Source organism: Thalassophryne amazonica, chromosome 18 (assembly GCF_902500255.1).
Source record: "Thalassophryne amazonica chromosome 18, fThaAma1.1, whole genome shotgun sequence".
NCBI lineage: Eukaryota > Metazoa > Chordata > Actinopteri > Batrachoidiformes > Batrachoididae > Thalassophryne > Thalassophryne amazonica.
This window is the reverse complement of record NC_047120.1, coordinates 46,893,317-46,912,393: the sequence shown is the minus strand read 5'-3', so window position 1 is coordinate 46,912,393 and position 19,077 is coordinate 46,893,317. Positions and strand designations below refer to the sequence as shown.

The window sequence follows — 19,077 nt, the reverse complement described above, 5'->3', positions numbered from 1 at the left end:
AAGACTGAAGTTATGGTTTTTGGTCCAGCGAGATATCGGCATCAATTTGATCAGCTAGCATTTAGCTTAGGTCCGTGTGTTATACATCATACGGATAAAGTGAGGAACCTTGGAGTAATTTTTGATCCTGCGTTGTCCTTTGATCTCCACATTAGAGACATTACAAGGACTGCCTTCTTCCATTTGCGAAATATAGCGAGGATTCGTCCTATTCTGTCTATGGCTGATGCTGAGACTTTGATTCATGCGTTTGTCTCTTCTAGATTGGACTATTGTAATGCTCTATTCTCTGGCTTACCGCAGTCCAGGATCAGGGGTCTTCAATTTGTTCAGAATGCTGCTGCCAGACTTTTGACACGGAGCAGAAAGTTTGACCACATTACGCCAATCTTGGCGTCCCTGCACTGGCTTCCTGTTTCTGCAAGATCAGATTTTAAAGTACTGATTTTAGTTTATAAAATTGTTCATGGACTTGCACCTCCCTATCTGGCTGACTTGATAAGCCCCTATGTACCAGCTCGGGCCCTGCGTTCTCAGGGTGCAGGACTTCTGTGTGTTCCCAGGATGAATAAAAAGTCTGCCGGTCACAGAGCTTTTTCCTATCGTGCCCCAGCTCTGTGGCACGATCTGCCGGCACACATTTGGCAGTCGGACACTGTGGAGACCTTTAAATCACGTTTAAAGACTCATTTATTTTCCATGTTTTATCATTAGTGTTATGATGTGTTTTTAATCTTGTATTCTTTTACTGCTATCTTTCTTTTATGGTTGTTTTTAATTGTGTTTTAAATTTTTAATTGTTTTTTATGTTGTGAAGCGCCTTGAGACGATTTTGTCGTGAATTGGCGCTATATAAATTAATAAATTTGAAAATTTGAAAATTGAAAATTTGAACACAGTGGGTCACATTGGCATGACAAATTGCACAGCAGTGCGGGGGTTAAATGCGTGCAAGTGTCAAGGTGCCTTAAGGCTGCGAGTCAAACATTTCAGGTCAGATTAATAACATATAAGATACAGTCACCATGAATATTTTCCCTTCTGTAAAAAAAAATGATAAATGATTGGCATGAAGGACATTACAGTTCCCTGTCAAATTCAGTGGAAAATTTTTCAAAACATTATAGTAAAGCAGGATGAAGCAGCCAATCACATAAACCAGTGTAGCTTTCATTTAAAGGTTCAATTTTGAATAGCTGCATTGTTTTATTGTTTTAATTTTTCCTTATTTCTTTATTTGGCAAATGTGAGACAGCAGAGAAAGTTTCTGACTGATGACTTAAGCGAAAGAGGAGAAATATTGTTGCAGTAAATATAGAACTGGAACTTGATTGAGTTTACAAAGTTACAAGTAACCAAATATGGAGAAGGTGAAGAGCAATAAAAATATGAGTACTGCAGCATCGAGGAGAAAGCATTTTATGACGAAACACGTGTGATGCTTCTGACTTAGAATGATAATACATTTATGTAGAGTCTTTCAAGGTACATTGCATTCAGAAAGTATTCACAGTGCTTCACTTTTCCCACATTTTATGTTACATTCTTATTCCAAAATAGATTAAATTAGTTTTTCCTCAAAGTTCTACACACAATACCCCATAATGACAATGTGAAAAATGTTTATTTATTTATTTTTTTAGATTTTTTGCAAATTTATTTAAACAAACAAACAAACAAACAACAACAACAACAAAAACGAAAAGCTAAGAAATCACATGTACATAAGTATTCACAGCCTCTGCCATGAAGCACAAAATTGAGCTCAGGTACATCCTGTTTCCATTGATCATCCTTGAGATGTTTCTACAGCTTAATTGAAGTCTACCTGGGATTGGAAATGATTTGGAAAGACACACACCTGTCTACATATAAGGTCCCACACTTGTAAAGCGCTTTGAGCTTCTAATGGAAAATCGCTATATGAATGCAATCCATTTATTTATGTGCATTATTATGTGCATTATTCATGACCTGGTATAACATAAATGACATACCATATAACAGAAATATGCATCATATTTAAGTTAAATTGCCTCAAGTTGTGTATTTTACAATAGATTACAAAACATTGCAAATCTTGAATTACTTTAATTTATTCTGCCCACTAATATGTGTGAAGTACCCATTATATCGAGCCAATGGCCCCCTACTTCAGGCACTGAGGGGCTGTTAGCCCATGCCACTCTTTTAAAATATGAATTGCTGCTTTCTGGTTTGTAACAAAGTCCGTACAACAGCACTACTTGATTTGTTAGACATCACAAGTTCAGCCTGTCAGTGCTGAAGGCTGCTGTCCCACAGACTGATATAGCAGAAGATAGCAATATACAGACTGGAGCTGTGTCGTCTGTCTGTATGTATTTATTTGTTCAACTTCATCATGTCCCTTTGGCTGCTCCCTTGTTTTGTACTCGGGGTCACCACAGCAAATCCAAGGTGGATCTGCATGTTGAATTGGCACAAATTTTACACCGGATGCCCTTCCTGACGCAACTCCACATTACATGGAGAAATGTGGTAGGGGTGGGATTCGAACCACCACCCCTACGATTTGTTCAACTTCATAATAATATTATTTATAGCTCCCTGCACTTTTTGTGTGAAGGTCATATTGAAAGATTCTGTGAATTAAACATATGCTGCAAAACACTTTAATGAAAGTTTTGTGTTAGGAGTGTGTTCTACAAAATTTTGACACATTTTTGACTGCAGGCAAATATCGCCCTCAAATATTGGTATCGGCCTCCAAACCTTGTCGGTAATTGGTATCGGTCTTTTAAAATCCATATCAGTCAACCTCTATTCTGGAGTAGCAGGCATTATTTTCCAGTGTTCCAATTCCAACTTTGGAAATCCAGTTTTGTTAAAATATGCACCCATGTCAAAACTACATGAGGGTGGAGATCCATATGATGCTACGGTGTCATCCCCAATGAGATGCAGCAACTCAGCGTTTGTTCTTCTATTTGATATGTGGATCGAACCTGACCAGTAATGTGCCTTTGGGCTTATTAACTTTGAGGCCTGTAGCCCAGAGACTGTCATGACAATTGTGTCAGTTTTCTGAGCATGTTTCACAGAAAATGTGTACCTTTGAGGTTGACAGTTGTCTTCACCACACTGGCTTCCCACCCACATCATCTGGGAAGAATTACACGCAATACCAAATTCTCTGCTCAGGACAACGGTTCCTTTCACGAGAAACACATGGTGTGGTGTGGTGTGGTGTGTGTGTGTAAATTCAGGTTGTGTGTTGGAGCCACCTTTAGGCTGAGTTTTTTTTTGTACCACAGTTTAACTGGCTTTGGACATAAAACTAAAAATTTTCTCAGTTCTATGATTTGCTTCAGCCTGCGCAGATTCTCACTTCAGCGTGAGACAGCTAATCTGTTGCAGTTGAAACATCTAAACAAATAACTTTCTCAACTCCTGAGAACTTTAATTTAAAGCAAGATGACATCGTCTTAAGTGGTAGTTTTTACAAAGAGACAGTATGTCATCAAGTTGGTTAAAAGAAAAACATGATGCTTCATTGGGATGTTTGTCATTGAGGTTTTTGCAATCAGCATTTTCAGTTGAGTATCAGCTGTGTGAAATTTGCCTATAAACGTGACTATGTTACACAAGTATTACTGGTTTGGGGAGAAATCCCATCAGTAAAGTTGCCATTTGAATGTGCACCTCATGATGACAGTGTTGCTTTCTTTGATTCATCACCACAGACAACAGCGTATCAAAGGATTATTCTGACTCCACCAAGTCAGTTTCCTTTAAACCACAATGACCTAATGATGACTTTCAGGTTCAAACTGGTTATATAGGACTGCGGGTTTAAACTCTCAGTGGAAAACAGGAAAATTAGAAAAGCACTACGCATATACCTCCTATACAGGCCCTGAGGCCCATTGATGCCGGTGCTGCTCCCCTGATTCCATAACACCAAGTGGATGAGAGTCTACAACTCCTCCAGGTGGGATGCCAGCAGTGATGCCGGTAACGCGTTACTTAGTAACGCGTTACTCTAATCTGACCACTTTTTTTAGTAACGAGTAATCTAACGCGTTAATCTTTCCAAATCAGTAATCAGATTAAAGTTACTTCTCCATGTCACTGTGCGTTACTATTATTTTTCATTGTGGGTCGATAGCAGCATTAAACTTGGTCTGTGGGCAGGAGGTCGGGGTTCAACTGAACTGCCCACTTTAAGTGAGCTGTGAGCTTTTCATCCGCGTTTTTTTGCAGCTGCTCGACTCGTCCTCACCTCTTAAAGCGCGGTGATCAGCACACCTGCACTGAGCTTTACAAAGACATTTTTATACTTTTTTCCCTCCTTTATTTAGAATTCTGATCTGAGCCGCTCCGTATCGTCTCGTTAAAAACAGCTGATCCTCTGCGACGCGTCAACAACTAACACTGTTTTCCACTCAAATGCACCTAAACTCTCTTTCTGAGGACCACATGATGTGAAAACGCAATAAAACTTTCTTACCTGTAAATCTGGTCCTGTTTTCTGCATAAATAAATGTTATCCATTCTTTGTGCTCAAACGCCAAAGCAGGGACGAATCCAGATGGAATGGGGGCGTGGGGCAGGGATGTGCCCCTCACAACACCCCTAGATTAAAGGTCCAGTTTTGAAGCCGTTTTTTACTACAACTACTAATACTGCTTAAAATAATAATAATTTCGACAAGTAAAATGTTTAGAGAATTTAAATGTTAGAAAAATGTTAGAATTTAATAGTTACATTTATAAACAATGTAGGTTTGAAATTGCAAGTTTTACTGTTACAGTGCTGTCAACAGTTAAATATGAGGTCAAGAAAGAGGTCTTTATTTTACTTTTTATAAAACAAGTATTTGTTTTCATTGAAGTCAAGAAAGGGTGACTATAAAGTGAGTTTTGGCAAAACAGGTATCATTGTCATGTTGACGTGGGTTGTTGTCGGCAGCTGGGGAAAGTAACTAAAAAAGTAACTAGTAATCTAACTTAGTTACTTTTACAATTGAGTAATCAGTAAAGTAACTAAGTTACTTTTTCAAGGAGTAATCAGTAATCAGTAATTGGATTACTTTTTCAAAGTAACTGTGGCAACACTGGATGCCAGTCAGTAACAATGTAGGTTACTTTCCCAGTCAAGGGCTGTAGCCATTTACAGTTAGGTGGACTGAGAATGCTGATGAAGTGTTGTGTCCAATGACACATAGAGACTAGAACTATGTGCTCTACAGCTATATGTCCGCCAATGGAGTAATGTGTTAACTCATTAGCCGACGATGGACAGTTAGAAGTGCAGAATCAGAATTAAATTTATTGTCAAGTAACTTCCCACATACAAGAAATAAGAAAAGAATTGAAAACACTTCTGTAAGAAGTAAAAGAATCAAATAGGCAAAACTATATTCACTGTCAAATAAATATAATGTAGTGGAACTGGACTGTGCAAAAACAGGTGATTGGAGTACAGGCCGGGCTCAGCCCGAAAAGAGTGACGTGGGCCCGCCCTCCTGTGGGTTCACCACCTGCAGAGGGGGCCATGGGGGTCGGGTGCAGAGAGGATTGGGTGGCGGTCGAGGGCGGGTGGCCCGGCGGCCCGGTCCATGCTCACAGCCCCTGGCTGTTGGGACGTGGAATGTCACCTCACTAGGGGGGAAGGAGCCTGAGCTTGGGTTGAGAGATACCGACTAGAGATAGTCGGGCTCACCTCCATGCACAGCTTGGGCTCTGGTACCCAACTCCTGGAGAGGGGCTGGATGCTTCATTTTTCTGGCGTCACCCACGGGGAGAGGCGGAGAGCTGGGGTCGCATTGCTTATTGCTCCCCAGCTCAGTCGTCAAGTGTTGGAGTTCACTCCGGTGAACGAGAGGCTCGCGTCCCTACGCCTTTGGGTCGGGGACAGGTCTCTCACCGTTGTCTCGGCCTACGGGCCGAGCAGCAGTGCAAAGTACCCGACCTTCCTGGAGTCCCTGGGAGGGGTACTAGATAGCGCTCCAACTGGGGACTCCATTGTTCTCCTGGGGGATTTCAATGCCCACGTGCGCGGCGACAGTGAGACCTGGAGGGGGGTGATCGGGAAGCACGGCCTCCCCAATCTGAACCCGAGTGGTGTTCAGTTGTTGGACTTCTGTGCTAGTCACAGTTTGTCCATCACGAACACCATGTTCGAGCACAAGGGTGTCCATAAGTGCACATGGCACCAGGACACCCTGAGCTGGAGGTCGATGATCGACTTTGTAGTCGTATCATCTGACCTTCGGCCACATGTCTCGGACACTCGAGTGAAGAGAGGGGCAGAGCTGTCGACTGATCACCACCTGGTGGTGAGTTGGATCCGCTGGGAGGGTAGGAAGCTGGTAAGACCTGGCAGGCCCAAACGTATCATGAGGGTCTGCTGGGAAGACTGGCAGAACCCTCTGTCAGCGATGTCTTCAACTCCCACCTCCGGGAGAGCTTCTCCCAGATCCCGGGGGAGGTTGGAGACATCAGCATTCTCAGTGGACCATGTTCTCCACCTCCATTGTCGATGCGGCTGCTCGTAGCTGTGGTCGCAAGGTCTCTGGTGCCTGTCGCGGCGGCAATCCCCGAACCTGGTGGTGGACACGGGAAGTAAGGGATGCCATCAAGCTGAAGAAGAAGTCCTACTTATCTTTGTTGGTAGGTGGGACCCCAGAGGCAGCTGACAGGTACCGGCAGGTCAAGCGTGCTGCAGCCCGTGCGGTCGCAGAGGCAAAAACTCGGGTCTGGGAGGAGTTCAGGGAGGCTATGGAGGAGGACTATCGGTCAGCCTCAAAGAGATTCTGGCAAACCGTCCGACGCCTCAGGAGGTGGAAGCAGCTCTCCACCAGCACTGTTTACGGTGCGGGTGTGGAGCTGTTGACCCTGACTGGGGATGTTGTCGGGCGGTGGAAGGAGTACTTCGAGGATCTCCTCAATCCCATCGTCACGCCTTCCGAAGAGGAAGCAGAGACTGGGGACTCGGAGGCGGACTCATCCATTACCCAGGCCGAAGTCACCGAGGTGGTTAGAAAGCTCCTCGGTGGCAAGGCTCCTGGGGTGGATGAAATCCGTCCTGAGTACCTTAAGTCTCTGGATGTTGTGGGGCTGTCTTGGCTGACATGCCTCTGCAACATCGCGTGGCGATCGGGGACAGTGCCTCTGGATTGGCAGACCGGGGTGGTGGTCCCTCTGTTTAACAAGGGGGACCGGAGGGTGTGTTTCAACTATAGGGGGATCACACTCCTCAGCATCCCCGGTAAGGTCTATTCCAGAGTACTGGAGAGGAGAATTCGACCGATGGTTGAACCTCAGATTCAGGAGGAGCAGTGTGGTTTTCGTCCTGGTCGCGGCACACTGGACCAGCTCTAAACGCTCCATCAGGTGCTCGAGGGTTCATGGGAGTTTGCCCAACCAGTCCACATGTGTTTTGTGGATCTGGAGAAGGCATTCAACCATGTCCCTCGGCGCACCCTGTGGGGAGTGCTCCGGGAGTACGGGGTCCGGGGTCCTTTGCTAAGAGCTATCCGCCAGGGCTGCCCTTTGTCACCGGTTCTGTTCATTATTTTTATGGACAGAATTTCTAGGCGCAGCCAGGGTGTAGAGGGGGTCTAGTTTGGGAACCACAGAATCTCGTCTCTGCTGTTTGCGGACGATGTAGTTCTGTTGGCTTCATCAAATCAGGACCTTCAGCGTGCACTGGGGCGGTTTGCAGCCGAGTGTGAAGCATCTGGGATGAAAATCAGCACCTCCAAATCCAAGGCCATGGTTCTCGACCGGAAAAAGGTGCTTTGCCCTCTTCAGGTCGGTGGAGTGTCCTTGCCTCAAGTGGAGGAGTTTAAGTATCTCGGGGTCTTGTTCACGAGTGAGGGACGGATGGAGCATGAGATCGATAGACGGATTGGTGCAGCATCTGCAGTGATGCGGTCGCTGTATTGGACCGTCGTGGTGAAGAGAGAGCTGAGTAGGGGCACAAAGCTCTCGATTTACTGATCGATCTACGTTCCGATCCTCACCTATGGTCATGAGATTTGGCTCATGACCGAAATAACAATATCGCGAGTACAAGCGGCCGAGATGAGTTTCCTCCACAAGGTGGCTGGGCGCGTCCCTTAGAGATAGGGTGAGGAGCTCGGTCACTCGGGAGGAGCTCGGTGTCGAGCCGCTGCTCCTCCACGTCGAAAGGAGTCAGTTGAGGTGGCTCGGGGATCTTTTCCGGATGCCCCCTGGACGCCTCGCTGGAGAGGTGTTCCAGGCACGTCCCACTGGGAGGAGGCCCCGGGGAAGACCCAGGACACGCTGGAGGGTCTACATCTCTCGGCTGGCTTGGGAACGCCTTGGGAGGTGTGTGTGGATCGGGAGGTCTGGGCGGCTTTGCTTGAGCTGCTGCCCCCGCGACCCGACTCTGGATAAAGCGGAAGAAAATGGATGGATGGATGGATGGAGTACAGATGTACAGTACCTTACAGTGCATGTATGACCAATCTGTACTTTATGGTAGTGGGGGAAGGAGGTAGCATAAGTGGGGGTCTCTGGCATTGTTTATGAGTCTAGCTGTGGATGCAAAGAAGCTGCTTTTGTGTCTTGATGTTTTGGTCCTGTTGGACCTCAGCCTCCACCCAGAGACAAAAAGTTTGTGACCTGGGTGGGGGGGGAATCGGCCACTATCTTCCTTGCTCGCAGCAGGGCCCTGTAGGCATACAGGTCCTGTAGGGATGGCAGAGTGCAGTTATAATTCTGCCTTTTTCTACGGGGGAGGTGATGGTCTAGTGGTTAAGGCATTGGGCTTGAGACCTGAAGATCCTCAGTTCAAATCCCAGCCTGACTGGAAAATCACTAAGGGCACTTGGGCAAGGTCTTTAATCCCCTATTGCTCCCGGTGTGTAGCGAGCGCCTTGTATGGCAGCACCCTCACTTCGGGGTGAATGTGAGGCATTATTGTAAAGTGCTTTGAGTGTCTGATGCAGATGGAAAAGTGCTATATAAATGCAGTCCATTTACCATTTTTCTCTTACATACCACTGTGGTAAAAGTGAAAATCTTGGAAAATATTTTGGTTTCTGACACCTGTCACATATTTCACTAAAGACTGTGGATACCTCATGGTTCATGTCTATGTGAGCACCAAATGTGAAATGTGTGTGGTAATTAAAGATTTTTATGATGTCAAAAGGCAAAAAATGTTAGAGAAGAGGTCAAAGGAAAGAGATCAGACAAAGGAAGAGAGTTCAAAGGAAAAAAGCAATGGTGTCATAAATCATGAATTGTTGAGAAACATCAAAAGACTGCAGCACCGAGCTCATAGAGCACAAACCTCCGCTAACACTAGTTTCCAATTCCACAAATTTTTACCTTGGAAAAAAATTCAAGGCCAAAGTCCTGTTAGAAGCTAAAATATAATACAAAATATAGATCAAAAGGGTTTTTTAATGTTAAAATCAAATATCTGCTGAAGCCGCAATACGGATCAGATGCTGATCAAACTTAGTCTGTTCATTAAGAGTGCCACTTTACACCTCATTGTCACAAATGAAAGCGACTGAGGCACTTCTGATTGAGATATAATGCAAAATGTACACCTAATGGGCTTTTCAACATTAAATTCAAATGTCCACAAAATCCACAATCTGGATCAGATCAAACTTTGTCATGCGATAGTGAGTGCCAGTCTGCACCTCACTTTCAAATATGAGAATGACTGAGCTATATTTCATTAAAATATAATGAAAAATATACATTAAATGGGGTTCTCAATGTTAAATTTAAATGGCTCCAAAGTCCGTAATCCAGATCAGATCTGGATCAAACTTTGTCAGTCGATAAAGGATATCATCCTACACAAAGCTTTCAAACAAAGAAATTTGATCTTTTTCGAAAAAGGTATGAATTTGTGAAAATTAATTCAATGTTAAAGGGTAGGGGTTTGACCTATGACCTTGAAAACTGAGCCTTGCCTTTCAGGTTACGAATCCTCTGTAAAAATTTCATAACGATATGCGAAAAATTATGGGCTCTGAGCTGTTCACAAACAGACAAACAAACAAACAGGGCTGAAAACATAACCTTCGCCCAACTTCGCTGGAGGAGGTAAAAGGCATTACACAATGAAAAAGAAAGAAGTAAAGGAAATAGGTGACAACCAGCTACAAAAGGTTACTCTATCTCACAATGAAAAACAAACATAAGGGAAATAGCTGGTGATGTCATGAGGTAAGAATCGAACAACATCAAAGAAAAAAGCAAGAGATTTAAAGAAAAACTATGATGCCAAAACTTGAGAATGTTTGCGAAAAGATCAAAGAAAAACAACTCATAATGACAAAATGCAACACTTAATGATGTCATAAACCTTGTATGCTAAAGAAGAAGAGATCAAAGGAAAAGGAAATGAAAATGAAGAAATAAACTTTTTTTTTCTTTTTGTTTTCTTGATGGTGTGCAGAGAACCTCCAGCAGATCGTAAATGCCGCTTAATGAGAAAAACGCACAATTGCTTCACAAATTGCAGCCTGGCTTGTACTGAAGGAGTATTCCACTGTTTACTGCACATGGACAACATTTTGGAACAACTGCTTTCCTGCCTGATGCTATGTACATGACATCATCAGATCTCATATAGTTTCATATACTGGCTCCCCTTCTGCTCCCTTTATCCCCCCAAAAAAGTGTTTCTGTATTCCCCAAAGCCCATATATTATCATGAAAATACCTTTCTGCTTACTCACTGGCTGGTCTGCTGTCATGAGCCTAAAAATAAACCCATGTTTGGTCAGAATGGGCCAAGTAAGAGAGAATATTCTGGATCTGTGGGCATATGTATGCAGAACATGGTCTGCTTTTGTTGCGACATGCCATATTTATGGCCATTATCCCAACATGTGTGCACACACACACACACACACACACACACACACACACACACACACACACACACACACACACACACACACAATGGTCTAATTAGAAGCCAGCAGTCCTGTGGTCCGGTGATAATGACAGTTTGTTCATATTTCATCATTTATTCAGTCAGACGTTTCCAAGCAGCTTCCTGTCTCATTGTTTATCCCGGAATTGTTTTGCGGTAATACAACGCCACAACAAGGCAGTTGTGCTCTGCTGCTCCGTCACTGACATGCACGCAAATATGCAGAGTAATGCCACACCAGTGTGCACAAATACGAATATACACACACATATTGCAACTAGACAAAAATAAAAGCTCTCTAGACACCGCCAAAGGAGAAGGTTGACTTGCTGCCAAACGTATGATGGAGTACAAAAGGGCCAAAACATACACAGCCGCATTGTTTGAAATCGAAATAACACGCCTTCTATTGGAAAAGTATGAAAACCTTGTACCTCAACCAATAATTATTGTCACTCTTGCATAATCTGGTTATTATTTTATGACCGTATACTGAGCTGAGTAATTCCACAACCTGATTAAACAAACCATAACTGAAAGATATTACATTAAGTCACTGTAATCCATCTGTCTTCAAATTCCAATTAGGGTACCAGTAGGTTTGGGCGATGTCCGTTTAATTGGAAATTCATCATGTCTGCAGTAAAACATCGCAATGGATGATGAAATTGGACTAATTTACACTTGTTAAACTGTCTACTCATGAATGAAATAATAATAAATATTACTTTTTCTAACTATTACTAATTTAATAGGCTAAGTAACAGCACACCTTAGGTATTTTTCCTAAGCAGTTGTCGCTGGACCATCTTTAGAGATGTTTGGCGCAGCCAAGTGCTCCTCACTTTTTGGCAAAAGTCAGGAAAAAAACATTTTTTTTGAAGTCCTCACCGCATGACCACATGACTCCAGGCAAAAGAACCCTTCTTGAGATCCAAGATTTTTTTTTTTTTGAAAACTGTGTGAGAAGTTCTGCACCTCCACCGCCACCGTTCTTGCCGACCAGCAGCACACACTGCTAGAGAATGTTCCAGCTTCGTTTCAGCCCACATATGCCATATCTAATCCTTAAAGCCCTGAGGGTATTTAGTATTAGTATAATGTCCACGTGTTGCATATCAAAATGTTCAGAACAGTCTCAGCTTTCTGAATGTGAGGCATGTATTTGTCTAGACCACTGTATAAAGATATAATCTATTAGTAGCAATAAGCAGTATCACATACATATGAAGAGTTGCTGACACAAGATATAGTATATATCACCAATGCTCAATTTTATCTCTGGTGAAAACCCCAGTGCTAGCAAATATGTATTTACGGTAGCACGGATATTGGATTTACTATATGTGACAGCTTTTTTTTTCTTTTTTTGGGGGGGGGGGGGGGGGGGGGGGTGTCACGATGCTGGCACCACATTGTGTTGTCAGTTGGCATTCGACAATGGAAGATGACATTGTCCAACCGCCCAACTCTAGTACCAGTGGGGTTAACTTTGAACCTTTCAGTAGTACTGAGATTCCTTCAAAGATCTTCAATAAGCAAATTAATGCATAGAACTTTCCCAAAATGTAATTAGTAGGGGTGGCATTTTGACACAGCTTTGAGATAGAAGTCAAAATGGTTTAACACACCCTACACACCCCCGATCCAATACAGTGTTTGTAGGCCGTTTCGGAAGATTTCATGAAGATTTCAGGTGACTCTCTGGTAGGTGTTGCAAAGGCCAAGTCATTTTAAAATGGCAAGGAACATGAAACATTTGTGATTCTGGATCAAGTTTTCAATCCCTTACTGCAATCACAATACACAATACTGATAGATAAATGCACATGTTGTCATAGAGAGATGGAGGATAGAGTGATCCAGAGACACCTGATTCATTCTCAATGAACCAAAGGAAAGGTTATGACAAAATGTGGTACACAACAGGTAGCACCACAAATTAAAATGTAGACAAAAATCCTCATTTCGTACAACACACAACTCAAATCACATACTGAAGGTGTGTTCAACACTGCTGCAACTGCATCACCTGCCACTAGATGCCAGCACTGAGTAAGAAGCTTTACAACATTCTGAAACATTGTAAAACAATATAGCCAAATGTTTAGAATTTGTGAAACCTTTAAATTACATTTGTTGTTACTATGAAGTGTACAAATTGTTGTATTTCTATATTTTTTCTGTTGTCGTCCATGTTTTTGTCCTTTGTAGGCCATGGCACGTGTAACTGTGGCTTCTGTCAGTGTGCACCAGACTGGCAGGGTGAGAATTGTAATTGCTCCAGACGTACAGACACCTGCATGTCCACTGTGGGTCTGTTGTGCAGCGGTCGGGGACAGTGCGTGTGCGGGCGTGTGAGTGCACCCAGCCCGGCGCCTATGGGCCACGTGTGACAAATGCCCAACCTGCCCAGATGCCTGCACCATGAAAAGTGAGTCTTCAAAGAGATGCATGTTGCAGATAGAAAGCACATGTACCTCCATGATGTGCAGATATGTACCTCTGAGTATTTGGACAGTGACACTTTATTTCGCACTTGTGCCTCTGCACACCACTTGAAATTTTAAATGAAACAATCAAAACTGGCAAAAGGATGTACATATAAGTGTTAACTGAAGGAAGCTGGAGTAAAGTCCTGTCAAAGCTTCTCAAGGGAAAAACCGCAACATTTGGTGATGTCCAAGGATTCTAGACTTCATGTAGTCATTGACTGCAAATGATTAGCATGAACAATAATCCTTATTTTTAACCGAGGCCATCAAATATGGCCATCGGGTATTGCAAAGGCTTTCATCCATCCGTCCAGCTATCTGTGCTCAGCATAAGTCCAGTCCTATTACTGGCAGGGTCTTCAAATTGAGAGGGAACATTCTTGGGACACAGACCTGGGACAAGTTCAAAGACGGCTAACCTTGACCTATTTTAAGAGGTACTTTAAGAGGTTAAAAAGTCACATTCTGTACCTAATTTAATGGTATGATCTCTTGGACATGAGTGTGGTGACGTCAAATCCGGGAGTTTGCCTGCTGCTAACTTCACTTCATTTTTGGCTAGAAATAACATTTTTCTCATATATTATGTAAAAGCCAGCGAGAAATAAACACTTCTAAAACTGAACACGCTGTTGTAAACTGATAACACCTCTGGAAGGATTTACAAAGCATTTAGCAGACATTAGAGTGGTGACTTCACTTCTTGGTTTCACTAGCTGCTAACTTCGCTTTGTTTTTTGGATAGAAATAACACCTTTCTCGTATATTATATAAAAGCTAGCATGAAATAAACACTTCTTAAACTGAACACGCTGTTGTAACCTGATAACACCTCTGGAAGGATTTACAAAGCATTTAGTGGATGTTAGTGTGGTGACATCACTTCTTGGTTTCGCTAGCTGCTAACTTCACTTCGTTTTTTGGCTAGAAATAACAACTTTCTCATATATTATCTAAAAGCTAGCGAGAAATAAACACTTCTAAAACTGAAAATGCTGTTTTTTGGAAACTAATAACACCACTGAACTGATTAACAAGACAATTTACAGATGTTAGAGTGCACGCTAACTTCCGCTAACTCAAAGCAAACTTCCTATGGAGTTACATTTGTCTCATCATTAATACCTGCAAATGCACAGAGGGTGATCTACAAATATTCCTTGATTTGCAGAACTTCTGCTCTTGTCAAAAGCTCATATATGCACACACACAGAGCCTCATGCAGACGCCGTTAAAATGTAAATATTGCTTTTGATTGATTGAAAATGTACAAATTGTACTTAAGACAGCAGGATCTTAATAATTAATTGAACAACTGCAAATTATAAAGAACACAATGCTCATATGGCTGAGGGCATTTTAGCATTGCGTTATATTTTATAATTATGCTATTTTGTCCAATGAAAGGTATAAAATAATTGTATTTCATAAATTATTAATGTCATATTTTTTGTTAAACCCCTTTAAATAAAGCTACAGTTACAAATGACAAGCACATCTTAATTCTTTAATGTCAGTTATATGTGGAGGTTTACAGAGTCAAAATTATAAATATTGGCACTGTCCAAATAACCGTACTTGGGTAATGAGTGTATTAACTGTGTAACCAACCATGTGTGTGTTTTTTTTTTAATGATTTTTTTTTTCTCCCTTGTAGAGAATGTGTGGAGTGTAAACATTTTAAGAGGGGCAAACTGTTTGAGGACAACACCTGCTCTCAAATCTGCAAGGATGAAATTAAGTTTGTGGATGAATTAGGTGAGACACAAGAAAGACACCTAAAAGTCTCAAAATTCTTCAGCTAACATTATTGTGCCTCTTTTTGTGCATCCATGCCAAGAATTAACAGTATTCTTTTTACGGTTACTTACGGGCTCTGAAATGATGTATGTAATATTTTTGTCTCTCGAAATAAAGCTGAAAATTAGCTCTACAAAGCACATCTCATTGTTTCATTTCAGCTCGATTGTGGTGGTGCACAAAGGCAAAATTACAAAAACTGTGTCTCTGTCCAAATACATGTTGATCTGGCTGCTTATAAATGACTTATCTATCTTTGATGTACAATTTTCTGTTGGTTTTCCGTTCAGTGTTGCATGACACAAATGCGGTGAACTGCACCTATAAGGACGAGGATGACTGTGTGCAGCATTTTCAGTATTATGAGGACACCACCGGCAAGTCCATCTTGTTTGTTGTCAAAGAGGCAGGTGAGAAAAGTCCGTCCTACCTTTGCACCACTAACAAATTAATCTGAACTGAAATTATGTGTGGGCCAGACAATGAAAACCCCAAGACCAAGTCAAGTCTGGGAGTACGTGCATCCCCATATTCACTGCATCACGGAAACACCTTGAGTCCTGTATGGCAATGACCAAGACCATCCATTACCCAAGGTGGTTTCCTTGAGGTAATGAATGCGGGAATGCAGGCAGATAACCATCTATCTCCTGCAGCTAGGAGAAACACAAGCATCTCCTTGGCCTTCTTCAACCACTGGGGTCCTCAACACTGAGGGTGCCAATGTGCTGGATTACGTAAAACACACTCCATGGCCAAATGCTGTAGCTGATGTTCCCACACCATGCAAATTAGACTCCTTACCCGAGTCTCCTTGATGCTGATATCTTTGCAGGAGAATGAAAGTCCAAGTTTTTGGAGTCTTTGGACTTGGCATTAACCAGTAACCTAAGGCAAGGACTAGATGTCAGTGCTGTGGACAGATAATTACAAATAGGATTAAGGTTACAAGGATAAAATTACCACCTGCAAATGCATCATGATGCCACACCAAACACCTTGAGTGAGTTTACTTCAACCAAACACAAGTTGTCACTTCCCCTCTGCACACCCTCATCTGCTTGGTAAATTGGCAAATAGAATGAACAAGGGCCCCTAAAACCGCCTTTAATGTCCGCCGGTGCCGCAGAGAAAGTCTGTCCATGGCTCTGCTTTTAATGCATGCGTGTATTCAATTTAAGCACAACTGGGTAGCAGAGAAGAACACTAAATTTGCCTTGAATGCTGTGCACCCCACCGTGTCAAAGAGGGTCGTAAAGTGCTGCCAAGCTCCTCGAGGAACACGCTGACTCCACAGATCTTCAAGAGGACAGCGGGAGTGGGGAGGAGAGTAATGTGAGAATACAAAAAGAATATATATATAATATATATACTATATTATATATATATTAGTTTAATGTTCCTGCAAATTTTAGAGCGGAAAACATCCGCCTGAGAGACATGAATAAGAAACCAAAAAAAAAACAAACCCCAAATGTTAAGTCAGACCATGAATTAATAGGAGCGTTACGATGACAGTATGACTCCTTTCCCTTTGAAATTCTCAACCTTTGTAAGCACTTTTTTAAGTAGTGGTTGTACATGTAAAATGACGATTGATCATGTCATTTTAAATGTCTCAGGTTGATTCAGAAACTTATTTTGTGGTTAATGTATGAGGTATGGTTTTTTTTTAAACGGCTGGATGATCGGAAAAGAAATGACCATGACAGGCCGAGATGAGGTTTATTCTTCCAGACGGGACACGTTCTGTCCTTTATTGTGCAGCCGTCTTGTAACTTTACGAATCATTTACTGCTGACACCAGACCACAGTTAACACAGGAAAATATGAGCCCCAACTATTGTGTTGCTACTGCTTTCCACTCTGCTCCCATCCTTTTCTACTTCTCTGGATAATAATGCAGGTAGAGCTTTGTTTGTTTCAAACACTGAACTGTCTGGAAATAATCACGGTCCTCCCGCATTGAATCTGACTCAAATTTGCCACAGAGATTCTTTATAGGCTGAGCTATTGTGTACGTCAATTGTGTCAAGATTGGAGTATAGCCCTACAAGTTACTGAGGTTTAAATTAAAACCCCGCTTTGGATTCATGGTTTCTGGAGTCTCACTTCAGTCATAATGACGATCTATGTGAAGGTTCATACACAACTTCATCACAGTGCGGCCAGTATATAGTTAATTTTGACTTTGATCCTACTAGAACCCTAAAAGTTATTGGGGTTAAAAAAAATTACTACCATATTCACGTGTCTCACTTTACTACTGTAGATTACACAGTATCCACTTGAAATTTGGCACACAGCTTGCCCTTGATGTTGGTCAGTACAAACTTAATTTTCATTTTGATTGTACCAAAACCCTGAAGATTATTGGTGTTAAAACAAACCAAACTTTTTAAAGGACAGACATTTTCAAATTTTACACGTAGCTTCGCCACAGTTTTTATCCCCAGCTGGCCAAGCCCAGAAGAGGGATTATGCCATGGCGATTTCCGTCCATCTGTCTGTCTGTCTGTCTGTCGGCCCATCCCAAAAAGGGTATAAGCGTTCTGAAATCAACTCTCACTCTTTTAGGAGGAATTCATGAAACTTGGTACAAGTCCTTGTTATTGGTTGGTAATATGCATATTATTGTATCATTCCAGTTGGGCTCGTTTTACCAGAGTTATGGCCCTTGATTAACAAATCCAGACTCTGTCACTTTCATGCGTGGGTACCTGCATTCTGAAATCAACGCCACTCATATTTTTTAGGAGGAATTTTGTTAAACTTGGTACAAGTGCTTGTTATAGGTTGGCAATATACATATTATCATATCGTTCAAGTGGAGCCCATTTTACCATAGTTGTGGCCCTTGATTAACAAATCCAGACTCTGTCACTTTCAAAAGTGGGTACCTGCATTCTGAAATCAACTCCTCTCATATTTTTAGGAGGAATTTTGTGAAACTTGGAACAAGTCCTTGTTATAGGTTGGTAATATGCATATTATCATATGGTTCGAGTTGAGCCCATTTTACCATAGTTATGGCACTTGATTAACAAATCTAGACTCCGTCACTTTCATGAGTGGGCGCCTGCATTCTGAAATCAGCTTCTCTCACATTTTTAGTCGGAATTTTGGGAAGCTTGGTACACTTCCTTGTTATAGGTTAGTATTATGCATATTGTAATATTGAACAAGATTGACACATTTTGGCAGAGTTATGGCCCTTGATTAACAAGGCTAGACACTGCCAGTTTCAGCAGTTGTTGTCTGCATTCTGAAATCAACTATCATGTTGGGAAAGTGTAGTGACACGGACCCACAACAGGGGGCGTAAATGAACGGACAATGAAAGAGTCGAATATGAATGCTTTACTGTTGTGAATTAGCACAACCACAATACAGAGGAATACAGAATTTTGCAAACAGTCAATCCACAAAGGTGACATATGGACAGGCTCAAGGATAGAAGACGTCTGTCTGAGAAGAACCGGAACCACACGATTTCCTCCGCCACCGAACCTGGAGAATACTGGAGCCGCCAAGTCCCGAAACGGTGTACCACCGTCTCCGAATGTCGGATCTGTACTGCTGGCGAGGAGCAGAAACAATAAGATGTGGGTGTGTGCACACCCAGTAAACAGTCAGAAACGGGTGGGAAACACCTCCACCTCAAACACAGTACAATAACGTGCAGCGCCTGATAACCTATCCCAATTTGTTCGTGAGGAGCGAAGTCCGTCGTCTTCCTCATGATCCCCAATCCCAGCCTCCAGCTGCAGAGATTAATCAGGAACGCCTGCAAAGAATCTAGACAATTGTGCGTTTGGCACCAGAAAACGGCTGAGAGTTTACCTTCACAGGTCGATGATAT

At 42.4% G+C, this 19,077-nt stretch overlaps 1 protein-coding gene across 1 annotated transcript in view; it reads left to right on the top strand.

The window, feature by feature from the left end:
* LOC117531243 (integrin beta-3-like) overlaps nucleotides 1-19,077 on the top strand; it is a 46,316-nt gene that overhangs the window by 23,301 nt on the left and 3,938 nt on the right. Inside the window, 5 exon segments of the mRNA XM_034194255.1 lie at nucleotides 13,135-13,272; nucleotides 13,275-13,307; nucleotides 13,310-13,358; nucleotides 15,073-15,173; nucleotides 15,506-15,625. Coding sequence (XP_034050146.1) covers nucleotides 13,135-13,272; nucleotides 13,275-13,307; nucleotides 13,310-13,358; nucleotides 15,073-15,173; nucleotides 15,506-15,625 — 441 coding nt within the window.